The sequence below is a fragment of the Sarcophilus harrisii genome, chromosome 2 (genome assembly GCF_902635505.1).
Source record: "Sarcophilus harrisii chromosome 2, mSarHar1.11, whole genome shotgun sequence".
NCBI lineage: Eukaryota > Metazoa > Chordata > Mammalia > Dasyuromorphia > Dasyuridae > Sarcophilus > Sarcophilus harrisii.
In genome coordinates, this window is record NC_045427.1 from 628,836,289 (window position 1) to 628,858,306 (window position 22,018).

Consider the following 22,018-nt stretch of genomic DNA (forward strand, 5'->3'; position numbering starts at 1 on the left):
GTGTGGTCTCTTATAGATGAGTTTGGGGTCATGGGAACCTTTTAGAACAAAGGGAACACAATTGTTCCCTGTCTACTCCTGGTGGTATGTGAAGGCACCATAGAGTGGGGAACACTGCCTTTGAAATGATTCATCAGAACCAAAGAAGAGAGTCTGGGGACAAGGCCAGTCTGTGCGCAGGCCAGTGTTATTCTTCCTACTCCAGTAGAGATGAGAACAGAAGCAGGGAAATGCCATACTCCAAAGAGGAAAGAGCCAAGTGGAGGATGGAAGGGTCAGCGAGTGGAGTCTGCCTAGAGCTTTTGGCTATAACCCACATTTAGGAAGAAGTCAGGAAGGGTCGACAATTCCATTGACGTCTCACAGGGCCTAGGTTGGGGGAAGAGAAGAGAACTAAATTAACAAAGAGTCCAAACTTGCCCTCTTGACTCGAGCTCCTGCCCACTCAGAATCCATTGGAAAAACTCTAAGAAGGGTCTGTGTCCCATAGCAAGACAGTGGGCAGAACCCAACTGGCATTTCTCCAGAGCAGCTCTACACATTCAACCACTGCTTGGCAGAGGGAGGAAAGAAGGGGAAAACTGATAAGGGAGAGGGTTTTTATCTGGGTAGGATGGGTGGGATTTCTGTTCATGGTGACATTTGAAGACATGCAAATGAGATAAAAATGAGCCTGCATGTTTATTTTTGAATTAACAACTGAGGATTTTGGTCTGGTGATTTTAGAGCTTACTTCTTAGGATTAGCAACATTTCTTGGTTGACCAAATTCCTTAGCCCAGTTTCAGATATGGAAACTGAGTCAGCAACAAGCTTGGAGTAAGGTCTTATAGATTCCCAGATCGTTCAGATTCTCAGACTCTTGGAGTCGGTTGGAACCCCGGAGGTCAGGCCATCCATACCTGAAACAGAAATCTTCTCTGAGTCTGAAGGAAGTGGCCACCAGCCTTTCCTTGAAGCCTCCCATGAGGTAGGGCCCTACTCTGTCTCGTGACCTGACCTTCCTTGTTATAGTCTTGAAGATCTCTCGTTGTTAGAGGAAGTCTTTCCTGAGGTCAGATTTAAATTTGCTTCTTTTCTACTTCACTTGCTTCTCTTTGATCTGCCTTTTGTTGCCATGCAGAACAAGACTGATCTTTCCAAAAGTCTTTCTAATAGTCAATAAGCTTTTGATTAAGCACCTACTACATGCAGGCCCTGGGAAAACAAGAAATGCAAAAATTAGGTCCTGCTCTCAAGGATTCTCAATCTAATGAAAGACACAGCATGCAAACGATTGTGTACAAACAAAATATAAGAGAGGGTTAAGTGGAGATGATCTACAAAAGCAGGTATACATGACTCCATGTTGGACATGGATTGGTGGGAGCTCTGGTTCTTCATAGGTGGTGGGAACGCCCTTCATCACCTGTATTCCTCAATCACCCCCACTCTGAGAGCAGCCAACCTCAGACACCCATTGTCATTCTCCCTGGGTACTGATATGGGGTCCCTGTTCCCAGGCAAGGGATGGCAAAGCCCAAAGTGGAAAGCTGTCCAGAATATCCTCATAGAGAAGCATTCCTGAGCAGCCAGAGCAGGTGACTGCCTCCTCTTCTGATACACACGTGTCCTTAGGAGAAGAGCTACCTGAAAAGGCTTGTTACCCCCTATGTAGAAGGGTGGCAGAAGGGCAGTTGTCTACCTTACATTGCCTCAAAAAATTGGTTTAAAGGCTCTCTGGTGTCAGCTGTCCCAATAGAGTATTTATAGGGAGGTAGAACTGTCAGCATGGAGGCGAGAATGAGCTTGGGGACAGGGAAGAGAGAAGTTTGAGTAGAACTGAGGATGCCTATCGGGATTGGGAGATGAAGTGGGAGAAAGTGATCAGACTGAATTTTTGGTGTCAAAAAAAACTGAGTTTAAAGCCTTCTTCAGGTGTTTATTTAGCAGTGTGACTCTGGAAAAGTCACTTAGACATTCTCAGCTTCAGTTTTCTCCTCTGTAAAATGGAGATAATAATAGACATACCTCTAGAATTGCTGTGAGATGATTTTGTAAAATATTTCGCAAACTCTAACTTTCGGCATACATGCTAGTTATTATCATTGATTTATATATTGCTGTGAAAATAAAAGATGATTTTTGTAAACTGTTTTGCAAACTCTAACCTTCTACACAAGTGCTAGTTATTATCATTGATTTATATATTGCTGTAAAAATAAAAGGAGATGATTTTTGTAAAATGTTTTGCAAATTCTAACCTTCTACACAAATACTAGTTATTTTCATTAGTTTATACATTATATTGATAAATATATATATATATATATATATATATATATATATATATATATATATATATATATATATGTTAGTTGTTAGATCTTCTTCTTAAGGTTTTCTCCACAGGGCTTGCCATCCAAAGTAATGCAAACTGTCCCTAGCTTAGGAGAACTTTAACATGCACTCCCTGCCCTCAGAAGCTTACAGTATAGTTGAGGAAATGAGACTTGGTGTACAGAGCCATGAGATAAGAAGTAATATAAGAGGCTTGAAAAGATTATGAATACTAGATAGATGCTCAGAGAGGGGAGGAATTGGCCAGAAAAGGCTTCCGGGAGGAAGCAGATCTTATGTTGGGCCTTGACAAAGGGGAGAGTCTGGAACAGGTTGCATGGACCCCGGGAAAGGCCTGAGGGACAGCAGGGAGGCAAGAATGAGCTTGGGGACAGGGAAGAGATAAGTTTGAGCGGAGATGAGGGTTTCCATGGGGATTGGGAGATGAGGCGGGAGAAAGTGGTCAAACAGACTGGAGGAGACCTTGAATGTTTGGTCTTGCTTTTGTGGGTGATGGGGACTGTGTTCTCTCAGCTGATCATTCCCATTGGGGGCTGTCATTGACACATAGCAGTGATGTTTTCTTGTCCATCCCGCCCCCGTCCCAGAAAGGTGTGTTCCAGCTCTCCAACGAAGACTATTTCATCGAGCCACTGGACGGAGTTAAGCCCAGGGCTGGGGTGGCGCAGCCTCACGTGGTTTACAAGCGACAGACACCAGAACACCAGGAAGAATGGAGAACAGGATCCAAGGTTCATACAGGAACCCCCCTCCCCAGGATCCTGGGCACATGCGGCATCAAAGGTACCTTTTGTTTCTCATTATACAGGGGGGACCACTCTGGAAACAGAAGCTTCGTGAGGTTGGGGACCATCTCTGACCTTTCTTTGTCCCCCCGCACTTAACACAGTGACTGGCACACAGTAAGCACTTAATAAATGCCTAGTGACTTTCCTTCTTTCCCTTCCAAACAAAATGTGCCCGGCACTTACTGGTGGCTCACTTATTTGCTTTGGCCAAAGGGGAAGACTGGGAGACCACAGGAAAAATGCCTTCTTTATTAAGGGTTTGATGACTTCCAGATGGAGGCTCCGTTCCCAATCTGTGTGTGAGCCAGCCACCTCAGTGGGTCAGACCTGGGTCAGAAGCTCCACACAGTTCGCCTCTCCCTCACCTTGATGTGCTCTTCCTCCCAGCCTCGGACTGGGAGTAGCCCTGGCAATCGAGGCCTTAGTGCCCTCAGGAATCACACAGGCGTCAGGTGCTAGTGCCAGGAGAAGTGCTGGGAGAGGGTGCCATGCTCCGGGCTGGGGAGGGGACCCTGAGACCACAAGCTTGTAGGACACCTGTGTCCCATCTCTGGTCCTTGTCTGGAGAAAGAGAGGGTGGGGGCTCTCCATCCCATGAATCCCTTTCTTTCTGGATAAAGCAGTTGTCAGGAAGAGTCTCATAGGATGATGAAAATTATCATAATCACAAGAATAGCAATAGCTAGCATTTATATTAATTATTGCTGACTCATTTGATCTTCACAACAAACCTAGGTGGCAAGTGCCATTATTTTCCTCATTTTACTGATAAGGAAACTGAGGTACAGAAAGGTTAAGTGATTTACTACGAGGGTCTGAGGCAGGATTTCAGCTCAGGTCTCCAAGTTCTGAGCTCTATCCACCACACCACCTAGTCACCCCACTCACAGATTTAGATGGAGGGACCACTGAGTCACTGAGACCAGCACCTTCATTCTTCCTGGGTCGTGCCCCAGAGGGTTATAGGATCTTAGGCAAACATTTCTAGGAGCCTCAGTTTCCCTGTGGAGCAGTTGAACTAGGTCACCAGTTGCTCCCTCCAACTCCAAGGTGCTGTTGGGGGGTTGATTTCCTTAGGGAGCCAGCTGGCCTACAGCCCTGAATCCTCAGGTGTTTGATTTGGATTCCCCAACTCTCTGGTTTATACCTGGAGGAAGATCTCTCCTAAGGTCAGTGCAGGTCAGTAAGAGGGGGGGGGGGCTTTGTGCCACAGCAAATCTCCTGGAAAGAGGAGGAGAGGCAGAGGGCAGCAGGTCAGGGAGCATCTTTTAGCCCAGCTGGGAGACTGGTTGCCATGGAGATGGAAGAGCAGGAGGGATGGGGTGGGAAGGACTACCAGTAGTTCTCTGTCTGCATCCCTGTAAGCAGCCCTGAAGCTCCTGGAAAAAACACTCGTGGGGAGTTGGAAGGCTGGCTACGGACTTCTCTGCTTCCTGGCCCTGGGCAACGCACCAGTGGCATATAGTGTATAAACCTTCTCTAAATGTTATTATACCCATTTTAAAAGAAATTTTTGGGTTTTTTTAAAAATAATAATAGCTTTGTATTTTTCCAAATACATCCAAAGATAATTTTCAACATTCACTTTTACAAAATCTTCTGTTCCAATTTTTTTCTTTCCCTCCCCTCCTTTCCCTTCCCCTAGATAGCAAGTAATGTTTAGAACTTCTAACCGTATTGCCATATTTATCATTATGCCCATTTTATAAATGTGGAAGATGAGCCCTAGAGAGGGTAAGCGGCTTGCCTGTATCCATACAGTGAATAAGTCTCTGAGGCCTCAGATAATCATTGCATTTTGCTGAAGTTTGCCTAGTGCTTTATATAAATTTTCTCATTTATGCCTGTGAGATCTATTCTTATTCCCATTTTACAGATGAGGAAATTGAGTACTGTTAGAAATACTCAACTTTATGAGTTCAAATCTGGCTTCAGATGCTTACTAGCTGTATGACTCTTGGCAAGTCACTTAACCCCCTTTACCTCAGTTTCCTCATCTGTAAAATGAACTGGAGAAGGAAACGACCAACCACTACAGGATTTCTACCAAGAAAAGTCTAAATGGAGCCATGAAGAATCAGACGCTCCTAAAAACGACCAAGCACAAAAAATGGTTCCCAGTTGTGCGACTCTGGGCACGTCATTCAACTTGTAACTGATGCCGGCAACTCCCTGGCACTTCTCTACAGTCACATAAGGTGACTTTGTGACATCCTAGGCAGGGGAGGGAGAGAATGTCCATGCTGAGAGTTCCCTACACTTCACAGGCCCTTTTCACCTTCGCCTTTATCTGAGCAGCCATGTTAGAAAGGGTTGCTTCTAAACCAGGAGACAACAAAAGGGATTTTAAAACCCAGAAGTGACCCTTGGGTTCCAAAGGCTCTTCCAGTGGGGGGGTTCATTCTATCAAACTGGGAAGTGTTTTTTTTAAATAAAGGTGGGACTATCTTTGTCCAAGAACTGGTCTAGTTAAGGGTGGAGACCAAAAGGTCTCCAACTGACAGATTTTTAGGAGGCAATGACTTCCCAGGAAAGGCTTCATCCCTTTCTTCCCAGAAGATATACTGACTCAGTCTCTTTGTCTCTGTCTGTCTGTCTGTCTCTCTCACCCCCTCCCCCCCAGAATCTCCTGAGATCCAGGGGAAGTCAGAGAAGAGGAGGGAAAGGTGGGAGCAGAAGCAGCAGCGGAGGCGGCGGCTGCAGCAGCGCTCCATCAGCAAGGAGAAGTGGGTGGAGACCCTGGTGGTGGCGGATACCAAGATGGTGGAGTACCATGGCTGGGACCATGTGGAGAACTATGTGTTGACAGTGATGAACATGGTGAGTCAGGGCTCTGGGTTCCATGTTTGCTTCCTGGCTGGAGCGTATAAGCTTTCTAGTCTATCCCATCAGTGCCTCTTTATGATATGTTCATTCAGTTTTTTAAAAAAGCCAATTATTGAGCACTGTTTGTATATGGGACTCCGGGTTTGATGTCAGGGGACAAAGAGTAGAGTATACAACCTGGCTACCTGAGGAGGAAGTCTTGGAAGGTAAAGATTTATATGGTGATGATTCTGGCAGAAGGAGAGTGAAAGGAGGAAAAAGAAACAGCCCAAGGAAGAACCACAAAACAGTAATGGTGGGCAGTAGCCGTCACTGTTCCCTATGGTGGGGGCAGGGAAGATCTCATGGAAGAGGAGGTCTTAAAAGAACTTGACCATATAGACATGGGAATGGGATAGAGCCATTTCCAAGCATGGGGGGCACCAGTAGGGGAGAAGAGGGCGACATGGAGAGCAGGCTGACTTGGCAAAGAATTAGAATGTAAACAACCAATCAGTAAGCATTTATTAAATGCCTTCTGTATGCTAGGGAGTGGAAAGGGGAATCATATGAAAGAAAATAGAAATCCTGGTAGAAAGACAGTACAGGGGAAAGAATGCTGGAAGGGGAGTCAAGTCCTATATCAACATGGGCAAATCATTTAATGTCTATGAGTTTAATTTCCCTCATGGTAAACTGATTTTATGAAGTGGGGTCTTGTCTAGGGTCTTGAATGCCAAGGTCAATAGTTTAGACTTTACTGTGTAGACACTGGGAAGCCATAAAAGATTAACTTTTGGTGGACTCTGATGGTTATTTTTCCATCATTCAGGAAGCATTTATTGAGCACCCACTTTGTAAAAGGCCTTGTCATAGGTGTTGTAAGAGATCCGTACTGCATATATAAGGCATACTTCCCGCCTTCCAGGAGCCCAAGGGAGTCCAGAGAGAAGAGTGAGGGCATTTTAAGCTGGAAAAAATTGAGTCCCTGATTAATGAGGTGACTTGAACTCAGGTCCTGCTGACTTCAGGGCTGGTGCTCTATCCACTGATAGAGCCCCCAGCTGTCCTGATATCTCTATCTCTTAAAACTAAGTTGCCAGTTGGTTAGACGGAATTTCCTTCCCAAGAGCTGCCTTTGTGGAGGTGACCTCAGATTTACTATAAAATGTACTGGGGTGCTAAAGACCAGCCTTGGGGGCCTGAACTTGGGGGCCTGGATTCTATTCCCAGCTTAGCTACCAACTCCCTGTGGCCAAGTCAACCCTCCCTGTTTTGGATCTCGATGTTCTCATCCACCAAATGGGGACTGGCTCTGCTTCTTCTCCTTCCCAGAGAAACTGTTGGCATAAAGTGGCCTGGGCTGTGGTAGAGAGCCATCCCCACACATTTCCCCTCTCTCAGCCTTTCTTTCTACCACACATGTTGTTTTTCCATATAACTGCCCAGGATTAACTGGCAGCCGCTGCCGCAGGGTTTGGACTCGAGCTGGGTAATTACCTGGCTTGTTTCTCTAGCTGATTGCCGCCTGACTCCCCCTTCCCACTCCTGGCCGTGGGTCCGGGGGGGGCCCCCGGCGCCATCTCTTATACAAGAAAAACAACCCCTTCCCCCTCCTTTTGGCAGCAAGCACAGTTGGAGACACCTCCAGACGTGCCCACTTAAATCCAGGGCCAACTCCATCGCAGGGGGTAGCGGAAAGAGACCTGGATTCCTGGGCAAAAGGCCTGGGTTTAAATTTTAGCTCAAATTCTTACAGGCTGTCTGATCTAGGGTGGATTATTTAATCTTTCTACCCCTCATTTTCCTTATCTATAAAATGAACTAAGTGCTGAGGCTGGGGGAAGTTACAGGGTCACAGGAGACAGTCCCCACCCTCAAGTTTTCACTCTATAACTAGGGAGACAAAACTCAGCCCAAATCTTCGAGGGGTTCCCCCAAATCCCAAGAGCTTTTTAGCTTTTAGCTTCCCCCAAATCCCAAGAGCTCTGTTCATTTACATTTTAAATAGAGAGGGCAGTTCATCTGCCATCTTCCTCTCCACGTATTAGAAGATCACAGGATTTAGAGTTTTTGAGTTTTACAGAGAAGGAAACTGTCACTGACTAGTTACTAGAAGACTCAGGATTTGAACCCAGGTCCATTAACTTCCAATGCTGTCTTTCTGCCCCAGGACATGGGAATATTGAGTCATGATCCCTTCTCTAGACTTGACCTCTTGCTTGGAATATTGCAACAGCTTCCTAACTGATTTCCTCATTCCATCCCTTTCCCATGTTTCCAACCCATCCCATATCAATTAATTCAATGCCTTCTCCCTGCTCAAAAATGGCTCCTTATTCCCAGATTCATTAGTCTGGCAACGACAGCCCTTGGACCCACAGAGCTCTGCACACAGTAGGCACTCAAGTGAATGACTCCATTGCACACACAGTTTAGTAAAATCTCATGAGAGTCATAAAACTCAGATCAGTAACTGGAAAGGATTTTTAGAAAGATTGGTTACCAGGGGTCCTCAAACTTTTTAAACAGGGGGCCAGTTCACTGTCTCTCAGACTGTTGGAGGACTGGATTGTAGTAAAAACAAAAACTTTGTTTTGTGGACCTTTAAATAAAGAAACTTCATAGCCCTGGGTGAAGGGAATAAACGGCCTCAGCTGCAGCATCTGGCCTGTGGGCGTGTAGTTTGAGGACCCCTGCCCAACCCCCCTCATTTTATAATAGGGAAGCAGATTCAGAGAGAATAAATCCAAGATCATACTCAGTCAGTATCAGAATACATTTCTGCCCCAGGTCCTCTGATCATTGCTTTTGCAGGTCTGGTCTGAAATCAAAAGTATGCTTGTAAAATGTTTAATGATCAGTTCCCCCCCCTCCCAAAAAAGGGATACTAAAATGCACTTTTCATTTTAATCTATGTTACTAACACTGTGTATAGCTGCTCAGCAAAAATAAAGAAACAAATAAATAAAATCTTGATTTGCCACATTTGCTGATTTCTGAGGAGTAAATGCTTCTGCTGCCAGTTTAAACTCTTGCTCTGATCCTGACTGACCTTTAAACTCTCGTCCAGCTCTAATATTCTTTAAGTCTACTTCACTTTCCCATAGATTCAAAGAATCCCCAAAGTGAAAGGGATCTCAATGCCCATCTAGTGTGAAGTCCCTCTGTGTTACTGAAAGACTGGGCCGCTTGACCCAGTCTACTTTGGGGCAGCCCTCATTGTCAGCAAGCTTGTCTTTCTATGGACCCCCATTCTGTCTGTCTACAGTGGGTTCCTGTTGTGTTGTTCCTAGTTTTCCTTTCTGGGGTCAAGGAGAATGACATCCTCTCGCTGACGGTCACTTATTGAGGTGTCTGTCACATATGGGAAAAAGATGCTTGCCAACAGCATGGAAGTTGTCCCAGGTAAACCAAAGGAGGGCTTTTATTGATGGTGAGCCTCCAAATGGTCCTTTTGGCAGCTGACATTTCTATCTTGTATCCAGCCCTGGCTGGATATGACTCAGGACTGCAAGATGTTTGGCTCTAACCACTGAACTCACTGGCTGTAGCTAATTGTCTTGTGTGGATAATACTCTGCTTTAACTGTTAGCTGTAGGTGAGGGAACAAATGCATAAGCCTCTGGTCTGGGACCGGTCCCTACCAGCTTCTCTCAGGGATGCCTCTGTGGATACCATCATTGCCTAATCAGTCCTAACCAAATTAGCCACTCATTATAAGTCTATTGTGTGAATCCGACTGGCTCCCCTTTCTGCTTAATCTTCCCTTTGATGCTAATGGAAAAACTAATTGGAATCTAATTGGCATTTAGACTCCCTAGACCTGGCTTCACATTTTTAAATGTCAGGAGCAAATTTGCTTGGTAGATCTCTGCCCAATCTGCAAACCCCACCCTTTTCCTAGGGGAGGGATTAGACCTGCTGAAGACTTCCTGTCATTTAAGCCCCCCCTTGACTGCTTTTTCTGAGTTAGGTCTCCCACAAAATAGGAGATGCTAGATACCGCTTGAGTCAGATGATTTCAATTGATTAATAAATATTTCTTTATTTACATTATTATTTGAATATTAATATATTACTAATTAATTATTTTAAAATTATGAATTAATTAAGAAATATTTTATAAAGCATATGATCTAGTAGGTAGACAGATGGCTTCAATGTTAGGAAAACCCAGATTTGAGCCCTGCCTATCATATGTAGGGCTTAATAGGCCAGAGATGTCAAATTCAAATAGAAACGGTGCCACTAGACCATAAATATAGATCCTTGCAGTCCACGTAATTACTTAGAAAACTACATCTATTTCCATTAAAAAAAAAAAAACTTAATCTCTTAATAAATTAAAATAAAATAGGGACTACTTTTTAATCTGACTCAGGAGTGCTGTGGGCTAAACATGGCATATTTTTGATGTTCCTGCTCCAGGCCGTTCTAAAATCTGAGGAGAAAATACTAACTTGTATTGATAGAGTTTCTTCACTTGGGACATCCACTTACTGGTAAAATCATAATTCTAAGCCTTTCCCCAATGATTATCAATCAGACAATCAATGTGCATTTTTAAAGGACCTACTATGTACCAGGCATTGTGTTAAGCAATGGGGAAACAAAGAAAGGCAAAAAAGTAGCCCCTGTCTTCACAGAGAGTATATTCTAACAGGAGAGATGACCTGTAAACAACCCGTTGCGTACAAGATTTCTCCTGAATAGATGGAAAGTCATAGAGACTTAGGCACCGGAAGTACGGGGGAAAAGGAGGGACTCCAGCAGAATGTGATTTTGGAGCCAAATCTTGAAGGAAGCTGCTTTGAGTCTGCCCTAAAGGAGGTTTTCTTTCATTGAGGGAGCTGGGATATGCCGTCTTCCAGGTGAGCCGTAGACATGGTAGCATGTGTGGGGACAGAGAAGACACTCAGATCAATTTCTCCAAGAACATTGCCGATGGGAGGGAGAGCTCGCTTTCATTTGGGGGAAGCAGATGAGGGAAGGCTTCTACAATTCCATGATTCTGGGTGTTGCTGTCTACGCTGGCCCACAGGGAAGAGGAGGATCTGGGGTTTGGAGATGAGGAGAGAGAACGTTCCAGCTCAAGGACCGGGGGGAGAGACAGCCTGCATTAGAATGTATAGAAAAAGAAATTGGGGGAAAGCTGGACTAAAAGATACAGAGTATGAAAGAAAATTATGTGAAATAAGATGAATGAGGTAGGTTGGAGCCAGATTATTTGGGGAGGGGGCTAATTTTATCCCATTGGTAATAGAGAGCCATAAAAAAGTTTTGCGTGGGTTAGGTAGAATGTTAGACCTGTTCATTAAAAAGATCATTTAGGCACCTGTGTGGAAAATAGATTGTCAGTGTAGATCAGTAAAAGAAATCCAGTCCAATCCTCTTCTATGGGGTCTTCCAATATATCTCAGTTAGGATCTTCCAATCTATCTTAGTTAGGGAGGAACTGAGGTCTGGAGAGGGAACATAGTTTCCAGAGCTGGAAGAGATTTGGGAAACCATGGAATTCTATCTCCGACGTCCTTCCAGCCCCAGAGCTGGCTCTCTGCAGTACTCTTTCTAGATCAGATTAACTCAGAGCTTGGCCATGAACAAGTAACTCTGATTCTTATTTTCCTTATTTGTGGGGAAAAAAAAGGGTGGTGGGTGGTGGGGAGGGAATTATAATATCTTCAGTGTCTTCATCCTAGGGTTTTTTGTTGTTGTTGTTGTTGTTTTGAGAATCAGGTGAAATAATGTAGAGAAAGCACTTTGTAAGCTTTATCAATGGCCATTATAATTACAGATGAGAAAACCAAAGCCAAACTCCTCAGGCAACTCCCTTACATTTTGTAGACAAGAAACATTCTGGCAACAGTTTGCTCTGATGTAAAGACACATGAACTCAAAAAATCGTAACAGATAAGGGAGACTGGTTTGCTCCTCATTCCCTCTTCCAGAATAATTCCGAGACCTTTCCAAGGTTAAGGCGAGTTGAATTCACAGCGCTGGGAGGGGACCTGATTCATGAAATGATAGGATCTAGAGTCACTAAGATCTTGACAGGCTGGAAGGATGAACCGACATTAGCAAGATGAAATTTCACTGGGGTAAATGTTAAATCATGCATTTAGACTTTTAAAAATTACATAAATATGATCTGGGAGAGACCAGACTTGGCTTGAGAGCATGGAGAAAAATCAAATGGATGCTAGGAGGAAATCTGCACCAATATTTAGAAAAAAGCCAGGATTTCTTCAGCAGAAATCCTTTCTTTCCCATCATTCACCCCCATTTATGCCCACATCCTGGCCTGAGGCTCAAAATTGTCTCTGTCAATTACTACCTATGTGAACTTGGAAAAATCATCAGTTTCCCCCCCTATAAAATGGGCCAACTAAGCCATAGTGAATAGAGGGGTGGGCCAGGAATCAAAAGGACTCATCTTTGTGAGTTCAAATCTGGCTTCAGGCACTCATTACCTGGGTTGATACTTAACCCTGCTTGCCTCAGTCTCTTCATCTGTAGAATGAGCTGGAGAAAAAAATGGCAAACTACTCCATTATCTTTGCCAAAAAAAAAAATCCCAAATCGGGCCATAAAAAGTTGGACACGACTGAACAAAATGAGATTGGGCTACATGACTTCTAAGGTCCTTCCAGCCTCGATCTCTACTCCAATGATCCTAAGAATAAGAGGTACTTAGAGAAGGTTTATTTGACCTGGGACCTTGTAAAAAGTTAGTTTAGCCTTTAAAAAAATTTTTACTTAACATCTTAACAAATATCAAATAAAATTATAACATGTATGTACATATGAATAGAAAAAGAGGATTATATATAAAGCTTGGGCTAATTGTATATAACCTGCTTTCATTTTAAAATTAAATAACTCAAAGTATAACTTTCAAAGTTGTCCTGCCTATCTCTGATCCCTGTAATGGTTGTTTCCTCTTCTGTAAAATGGGAGTGATAAAAGCACCTGCCTCTCAGTGTTTTTATGAGAATAAATTGAGTTAGTATTTGAAAAGTACCTTGTAAGCTCTAAAACACCACAGGTTTGCTCATTTTTAAATTCAGTGATTTTTTTTTTGTGGAGGAGGGAATTCTATCTCTGATTCTCCTATTCCTTTCATCACTTGCCCTCTACCCTATTTAAAAAAAAGGAAAGAAAAATCAAACTTGGCAACAGATTGCTGAGACAAGCAAAATAAATTTGCACATTATCTGTATTTGGAAAAATAGTCTGAACTCATTGTATCTTGAGTCCATCACCTGTCTGTCATTCTGTATCTGGTCCTCTGGAAATCACGACTAGTTATTGCACTCATTAGCCTTCTGCAGCCTTTCTAAGTTATTTTTCTTTACGGTTTTGTTTCTTTCTTTCTTTCTTTTTTATTTAATAGCCTTTTATTTACAGATTATATGTATGGGTAACTTTACAACATTGACAATTGCCAAACCTCTTGTTCCAATTTTTTCCCTCCTTCCCCCCACCCCTCCCCCAGATGGCAGGATGACCAGTAGATGTTAAATATATTGAAATATATAAATTAGATACACAATAAATATACATAACCAAACCGTTATTTTGCTGTACAAAAAGAATCAGACTCTGAAATATTGTACAATTAGCCTGTGAAGGAAATCAAAAATGCAGGTGGGCAAAAATATAGGGACTGGGAATTCAATGTAATGGTTTTTAGTCATCTCCCAGAGTTCTTTCACTGGGCGTAGCTGGTTCAGTTCATTACTGTTCCCTTGGAAATGATTGGGTTCATCTCATTGCTGGAGATGGCCACATCCATCAGAGTTGGTCATCATACAGTATTGTTGTTGAAGTTTATAATGATCTCTTGGCCCTGCTCGTTTCACTCAGCATCAGCATGTAAGTCTCTCCAGGCCTTTCTGAAATCATCCTGTTGGTCATTTCTTACAGAACAATAATATTCCATAATATTCATATACCACAATTTACCCAACCATTCTCCAAGTGATGGGCATCCACTCAGTTTCCAGTTTCTAGCCACTACAAACAGGGCTGCCACAAACATTCTTGCACATACAGGCACCTTTCCCTTCTTTAGTATCTCTTTGGGGTATGAGCCCAGTAGTAACACTGCTGGATCAAAGGGTATGCACAGTTTGATAACTTTTTGAGCAAAGTTCCAAATTGCTCTCCAGAATGGTTGGATGTATTCACAGTTCCACCAACAATGTATTAGTGTTTACAGTTTTGTTTCTAATTTATTAATCATTCTCCCAGCTGTGCTCACTCCATTCTGAACATGAGTCTTTCTCAGTTTCTCTGAAACTCAGATCAACTCACAGTGTGTGACCATGAACAAATAACTGAGTCTCATTTTCCTTATCTGTAAAAAAAGGGGGGGGATCATAATATCCTCAATGTCTACATCCTAGTGCTTTTTTGAGGATCAAGTGAGATAATGTACAGGAAGCACTTTGTAAACTTTATCAATATCCATTATAATTACAGAAGAGAAAACTTCCTCTTCATAATTGTATTTGTTTATTTTTTTGGCGAGGCAATTGGGGTTAGGTGACTTCCTCAGGGTCACAGAGCTGGTAAGAATCAAGTGTTTGGAGCCAGATTTGAATTCATGTTCTGCTGACTTCAGGACCCTTAATCATTTCTTTTATATCATAATGTTCCATCATATTCATATTCCATAATTTGTTTAGCCATTCCCCGGTTGATGGGTAGCCCCTTAGCTTCTAATTCTTTACCATACAATATAGCTGCCATAAATATTTTTGGTACATATGTTTCCTTTCCCTCATTAAGCTCTTTGAGGTATAAGCCTATTAATGGTATCAGTAGGTCAAAGGGTATGTCTAAGTGAGTGCCTTTCCTTGTTGAGTGAGAAATGATCCCTTTTCCATTTCTTTTGAACAGGTGGCCGGGCTTTTCCATGACCCCAGCATCGGTAACCCCATCCACATTTCCATTGTGCGCCTGATCTTGCTGGGAAAGGAGGAGGTAACTCATATAGAGGCTCTCAGGGTTCTGGGATCTGGCCTACTTCAGTCAAAACCTGAAAGGGAGATTCACTCAGTCTGTCCCCTTGTAAAGCCCCTCAGGACTGCAGCAAGTAGTCCCCTAAATAGCATGAAATACATTGAAAGACCCACCTGCTCCCCAAATCACTCTCCTATTGACCCAACAAAACTATTCCTTTGGGTTGAGGCATTGAATCCAGAAGGGTCTTGTTCAAATTTCCATTTTACCTAGTTTGGGTAACACTAACTCAATAGCACAAATGGCCTGGCCTTTGGAAGGACTTTAGGAAATGGGACAGAAGCCAGGGTATGGTGTGGTGAAGTGAGATAAGCCCCAGTTTTGGAATTACAGGTTCAGCTTTTCATTTATTCCTTAAGTAAGTTGAGTTGAAGTCACTTAACCAGATAAGTTTCCTCATCTGTAAAATAAGGAAGATAACCTTGGTCTATTCTAGCTCTCGGTGAAGGGACAAGAAAGGGCAGGTTTTCTTCCTCTGTGTAAGCTCTGTTGGCCAGGACCATGAAGCTTTATGACATGAGATGTCCAAGCTTGTTAAGGGTTTCAAGGCTGGCTGAGGGTATCAGCAAGAACACCAGACTGGAGGGAGAAAACCAGGAAGGCATCCGCAAGCCACACTCCACATCTGGACCCTTTCTGAGCTTTCCTTAGGTCCCAGGGGAAGGGGATGCATATGAGCAGCTCATCTCTTTTCCCAGGAGGACCTCAAGATCACTCATCATGCAGATAACACTCTGAGAAGTTTCTGTAAGTGGCAGAAAAGTATCAACATGAAGGGTGATGCTCACCCCCTGCATCATGACGTGGCAGTTCTGCTGACGAGGTACGGAGTGGGAGTGGGTGCTGAGGACTGGTGAGAGCCTACTTTATCTAATGTGCTACTGACTTAGAGAGCTTCTGATCTATGGGGAAATCATGGCCCAAGCCCTTGTAGAGCTTCAGAATGGCAGAGGAATTAAAGCTTCTGCTCTTCGGGAGCACTTGCTTTAAAGAATGAGGCATGTTTAATCCTTAGAGAGCTCCCAATTTAATGGTGAAGTTCTGTGTTCTGCCCTCAGAGAGCGTCTGCTCTGGGAAATGTGTGCCCTACTGTCAGAGAGTTAATCCTCTAATGATGGAGCTGTGTGGCCTGCCCTAGGAGAACTTCTACTCTAATTATGAAGCTGTGTGCCCTACCCTCAGAGAGCTTCTGCTCTAATGAGAGAAATGTGTGCCTTACTCTCAGAGAGCTTCTACTCTAATGAGGGAAATGTGTGCCTTGCCCTCAGAGAGTTACTCCTCTAATTATGGAGCTGTGTGCCCTGCCCTCAGAGAGCTTCTACTCCAATGAGAAAGATGTGTGCCTTACTCTCAGGGAGATCTTATTTCCTTCTGACTGGTTCCTATAGGACATTCCTAGTCTGAACAAGGTCAAAGAGTTCCCGTTCTTGGAGACCCACACGGGGCTGCTTTCCCAGAATTTCCCACATTAATGCAGAAATCATAGATTGGCCATCAGGCAGGTAGCACTTATTGAATACGTGACACTCCCGGGAGTGGGGAGTGACATGGTCAGACTTTAGAAAAATCACTGGTGGCCAAGTGACGATGGATAAGAGCAGGGAGAGCTTGGGGGAAGGAGGCTTGGAGGAAGGCTCTTGCAATAGGCCAATCTCAAAGGATATACCAGGATGGGGATGCTGAGTAAAGAGAAAGGGAGCGATTGTAAAGATCTAAATGACCCAACTTGGCAAGGGATGGGATACGTAAGTAGAATGAGAATGAGGAATCAAGGATGATCATCGATCCTCACCAATGACATCAAGCAAGACAAGCACGAGGGAAGAGAGAATGATAAAAGACAAAGGAATTTTGAAGATCTTGAGCATAGAAGTGAAATACTTATGGGTAATGGTAAGATCCCAAGGTCTCACCATCCTTGTATGTGTGGCTGAGAAGGAGGAGAGGGCTGAGTCATGGAAAGTGAGCAGAAGGAGGAAACAAGAAAGTTTAGGGAGATATTTGAGGGCATCGTTGTAAATGCTGAAATCCTCTATTGTGAACTCAGAATTTGGAATGGAGACCCTCGGAGATCCCCTGATTTCACAGAGGAGGCAGGGTCGGTTCCTTAGTACATATGCTTGAATATGTTCCTCTAAAGGTAGGGAGTGCACTGAACCATCCACACTTTCTTGCCAGGTTCTCTTGGTGGGGAGGCATTTTCTATAGCCAGGAAACAGAGTGAAAGCTAACGAACTTTGAGACTGTAATAATAATGATGATGATGATGATGATGATGATGATGATGATGATGATGGTGGTGGTGGTGGTGATGATGGTGATGATAGACATTTCACACTTGGTAGTTTACAAAGTACAACAACTCTGTGAGTTAGGTGGTAGGAATGACATGATTCTTGTCATTTAACAACTGAAGAAACTGAGACTCAGAGAAGCCATCTGATTTGCTCCTGGTCATATAAATGCCAAATGACCCAGGGGGAACCAAATCTGAGCATTTCTTTGCTCAGTGCCAGCTATGAGCTCCTTGAAGGCAGGGACAGTCTTCCCCATGTATGTAGTGGAACTTTGCTGCCCCATATATTGTAGGATCTCAGTAAATATTCATCAAATTGAATTGAAATTAATTGAGTTGTCTGTCTTTCTCTCTCTGCCCCAGGAGAGATCTTTGTGCTGCCATGAACAGGCCCTGTGAGACGCTGGGCTTATCACACGTGTCAGGCATGTGCCAGCCCCACAGGAGTTGTAACATCAACGAAGACACTGGTCTCCCTTTGGCCTTCACCGTAGCCCATGAACTTGGACACAGGTATCTACCTCCTGTCTAAAAGTGATCATCTTGTGAATAAACGGGAATGTTCCTGAGAATTAAACTTCCCTCTTTCCAGGGAGAGATTCCCACTCAGCTGAGGGCTGATGAATCGCCTCTAAGCTACCTTTCTGTCTCTGAAATCCTGTGATTTTGCTGGGTAGTCATACTAGAGATGGGGATATAATAGCTAAACCGATGGAGAGATAAATATAAATGACAGAAGAGAGATAAATATGTGATGGATGGATAAACAATGAATGATAGATGATAGCCAAAAGATGGCCATCAAAACCATCTAGTAATAGTTAAAGAATAGACAGGGTAAATTGGAACATCCTAGACAAAATTTTCAGAAGCGAGAGGACTCTAATATATTAGTAAAAGGGAAAACTTAAGTTACTTAGGGAAAAAACACTCTATTTTGTTGTTTTTTTTAAAGAGCTGCTGGGAAAACTGGAAAGCAGTCTTTCTTTTTCATTCATTTATTTATTTATTTTGATGCACACTGCTTTATGAATCATGCTGGGAGAGAAAAATCCAAATAAAAGGTAAAAACCACAGGAAAGAAAAAAATAGAAAGAAGAAGTGAACATAGCATGACTTGATTCAATCTCCATAGTTCTTTGTCTGGATGCAGATGGTATTTTTTGACCAAAATCTACTTTTTTTTATAATAGCTTTTTATTTTTCAAAATCCATGCAGAGATAGTTTTCAACATTCATTCTTGTGAAACCTTGTATTCTGTATTTTTCCCTCCCTGCCTCTTTTCCCCTCCCTAGACAATGAGTAATCCAATATAGGTTAAACATGTACAATTGAAAGCAGTCTTCAGAAATTAGCCTCAGACCAACACCTCATACCATACACAATAGATTCTAAATGGATAGACACCTTTAATATTAAAAAGCAGACATTAAAAATTATAGAAGCAATATATACTCACAGCTATGGGCAGGAGATGTAGTCTTTTTTTAATGGTATTTTATTTTTCCAATTATATGTAGAGATGGATTTTGATGTTCATTTTTATAAAATTTTAAGTTCCAAGTTTTTTCTCCCTCCCTTCCTTGCCTCTCCCCCTCCCTGAGACAGCAAGGGATCTCATATAGGTTCTGTACGTGCAATCATTTTAAACAGGTTTCATATTGGTCATATTGTGAAGGGATATGAGTTGGAACAAAGGGGAAAAACCATGGGAAAGAAAAAACAAACAAAGAGAAGGGAAGGTGGTACGCTTCGATCCACATTCAGTCAATGTTTCTGTGGTTCTCCCTCTGGATGCGGATGGCATTTTCCAAGGAGATGTATTCTTAAACAAGAATTAGAGGCAATTGCTAGAATTAAAATAGATAAATTTGATTATCTGAAAGAAAAACTTCTAAATACACAATATTAATGCACCTAAGAAAGCTATCCAGGAAGAAAAGTCTTTGTATAAAATTTCTCTGCTAAGAGTTTGGTGTCCAAGCTATAGAAACAATAAATAAATAATAAACACACACATTTATTATGTTATTCACTTAATATGGGTGTGTGTATGTATAACAGCCATCCTCCAAAATAGATAAATAATATAAATAAATAGTTCTTAAAGAAAAAAGAATGATAGCTAAATATATAAATAGAGAAATACCACAAGGATGGTAGAATAATAGAATTATAGATGGATGTATGATAGGCATTTATAAATATATAAATATAGATAGATAAATAACAATAGTTGAATGAATGAATTAAAGGATAGATATATAGAAAGATGGATAGACAGATAGATGAATAGATAGACATAAAAACAAATAGAAAGACAGACAGACAGATAGATGGATAGTTAGACATGCAGAGAAGTACACAAATTTACTCAGAAAACAAATAGACATACAGATGGGATAGATAGACAGACATGTACACAGAGACAGTTAGAGACAGACAGGCATAAATAGATAGAAAGACAGAAAGATAAATAGATGGATAGCCAGAAATACAGATAGACAAAGAGACAGACAGGCAAAGATTGACAAATGGATGAACAGATTGTTAGACAGGTAGTCAGAGACAAATGGACAGATGGACAGATAGACAGATAGCTGGATAGTTAGATAGACATATAAACAAATAGATACTCAAACAGATAGACAGACAGATGGATAGATTAACAGACAAATAGACAAAATAGAAAGGCAGATAGACAGATGATAGATTAACAAAGAGACAGAAAGACATAAATAGAAAGACAGATAAGTAAATGGATAGTTAGATAGAAAAACATAAAAATCGACATACTCAGATAGACAGATGGATTGATAGACAGAGACAGACAGAAAAACAGAGAGACATAGACAAAAGACAGATAGACGCAAAAAAGGTAGAACTGATGTAGTTCTTTGTGCTTGGTGAAGGACTTCCCATGTGTTATCTCAACCAGGAAGGCTCGACAGCGGCTCTCTTAGCCCAGAGGCAGCAGGTGCTGCCATAGGCAGTGGCCTCCTTACTGAGAGCACTAAAGTCTCCCTTGTTTTGAGGGGTCCCCTAAATGCTCCATAGAATGGAGAGGTCCCAGCCTTGGGTAGGCGTTCTGAATCTGGCCCCTTCTCCTGTGACTGTTAGGAGCCTGACCGGCATCCTCCTGGAGGAGCTCTGGGGAGCCAGCTCGGGGGCCGCCGGGTCTGTGTTGTTGGGTCTCTAGGTGATCTGGGAACCTGAAGCTCCAGGTCACTGGGTCAGTGGTAGTGATGTCCCTGGCAGGAACACCTTCTGGCTTGGGCTTGCCCGAGTCCCAGAGCTCTGGACTCCCTCAGGGTGTCCCCCTGACACCTTCCTGGAGAAGCTCAGTCCTGCTCCTCTGAGATTCCTGAGCGCCCAGAATTCACAAGGGATTCAGTCTCATTATCTGAGCATGTTAATACCTGCACAGCTTACCCAGAGGCTCCAATCCACTCTGACCCCAGTGTCTTTGTCTCAACTGTGACTCATAGGGATGAGGGATGCTGTGGGGCCATGCTCCTCACCCTCCTGTCCCCAGATATCTGGGGAATTTCACTAAGCCTTCTTGAGTCAAAGGTAATGAAATCCCCCTGCAGGGGCACGAGGTAACTTTGACCCCGGCTTTGTTAGTTTTGGGCTAAAAGAATCCTTCCCAGATGTCGCTTACAAGGCATTTGGGAGCATAGATGCGGCAGGTCCAGAAGAAACCTCCGAGTCTGTCTGGCTCAGCTGAGGAAACTAAGACCCAGAGAAGCTGAGCACTTGCCCAAAGTCCATAGGCAGCGAGTGTCCAGTCCTATGGCTCCCGAGGGGACGTGTGTCCTCCATCACATAGTATCTTGAACCAAAATAGCCAAAGGGAAATGGGCCCAGTGTTTGCCCAGATGCTGGGGGCATCTTTACCTTCTGGATCAGGCAGGGGATGTAGAGCAGAAACCTCTCTGTGAGCTCCCTAGCAACGGTTCTCATTTCTCTGCCCAGAAATCGCCCTCCCTCAGGGGAGCCATGTAGGGCTTCATGCCGTCAGACCACAGTGATGGGGACCTTACCACTGCAGGGACCAGCCTGGGCTAACAGTCACTGGCTGGTCAAAAATCCCATTGCACTGGGCAAGTTAACGGGCCAAGGGCCAATCCACAGGATGCTGGGCCTTCAAAGGAGTCCTCAGACGTCTTTTGTCCTAGTGTGATTTCCAAGGACTTAGAATGTCCCATCTGGCCAGGGCTAATTATAAACCATTCTTATCTGTTCATTAAAGTAGGAGCCTAAGGGGGAGAACACAGTTTACTCACCTAATTATAGCTACTTTAAGTACTCGAAAAATAATACGTTAAAAAAATAACTATGATTTACAACTTTCCCCTAGTTCAATCTAAATGAGTGAAGTTTTGAGGTAGACTCACAAATCAGCAGGAAAGAAAAATGGTAAAAGTAACCACAGCTGGAGCCAGCTGTGGGCGCCTGCTCTCTCCATTTGGCGTGGTGACCCCTGGTTCGTGGTCTTAGATGACCCCAAACTTTAAATAGATCTTGTTTCTCTTTCCCCTTCCTCCATCTCTCTCCCCTGCCCCCTCCCACCAAACCTGTAGCCTAATGGGAAAAATAGGAGGAGAGAGAATTATGTTGGGAGAGGGGGAGCAGAGAGTGATCTGTCTTGTGGAGGGGAGTCTCCACGTTTGTTAATGAAGCCATGGGCTTCATAAATGGAGAATGGCTGAGGTAGTAGCTGCCCTCAAGAAGCTTCCATTCTACTGGGGGATAA

The 22,018-nt window shown here is 43.2% G+C and overlaps 1 protein-coding gene across 1 annotated transcript in view; it reads left to right on the forward strand.

Annotated features, from left to right (window-relative positions):
- ADAMTS7 (ADAM metallopeptidase with thrombospondin type 1 motif 7) overlaps nucleotides 1-22,018 on the forward strand; it is a 159,599-nt gene that overhangs the window by 38,630 nt on the left and 98,951 nt on the right. Inside the window, exons 3-7 of the mRNA XM_031956764.1 lie at nucleotides 2,927-3,122; nucleotides 5,751-5,947; nucleotides 14,840-14,923; nucleotides 15,661-15,785; nucleotides 17,622-17,771. Coding sequence (XP_031812624.1) covers nucleotides 2,927-3,122; nucleotides 5,751-5,947; nucleotides 14,840-14,923; nucleotides 15,661-15,785; nucleotides 17,622-17,771 — 752 coding nt within the window. The remainder of the gene's footprint in view (nucleotides 1-2,926; nucleotides 3,123-5,750; nucleotides 5,948-14,839; nucleotides 14,924-15,660; nucleotides 15,786-17,621; nucleotides 17,772-22,018) is intronic.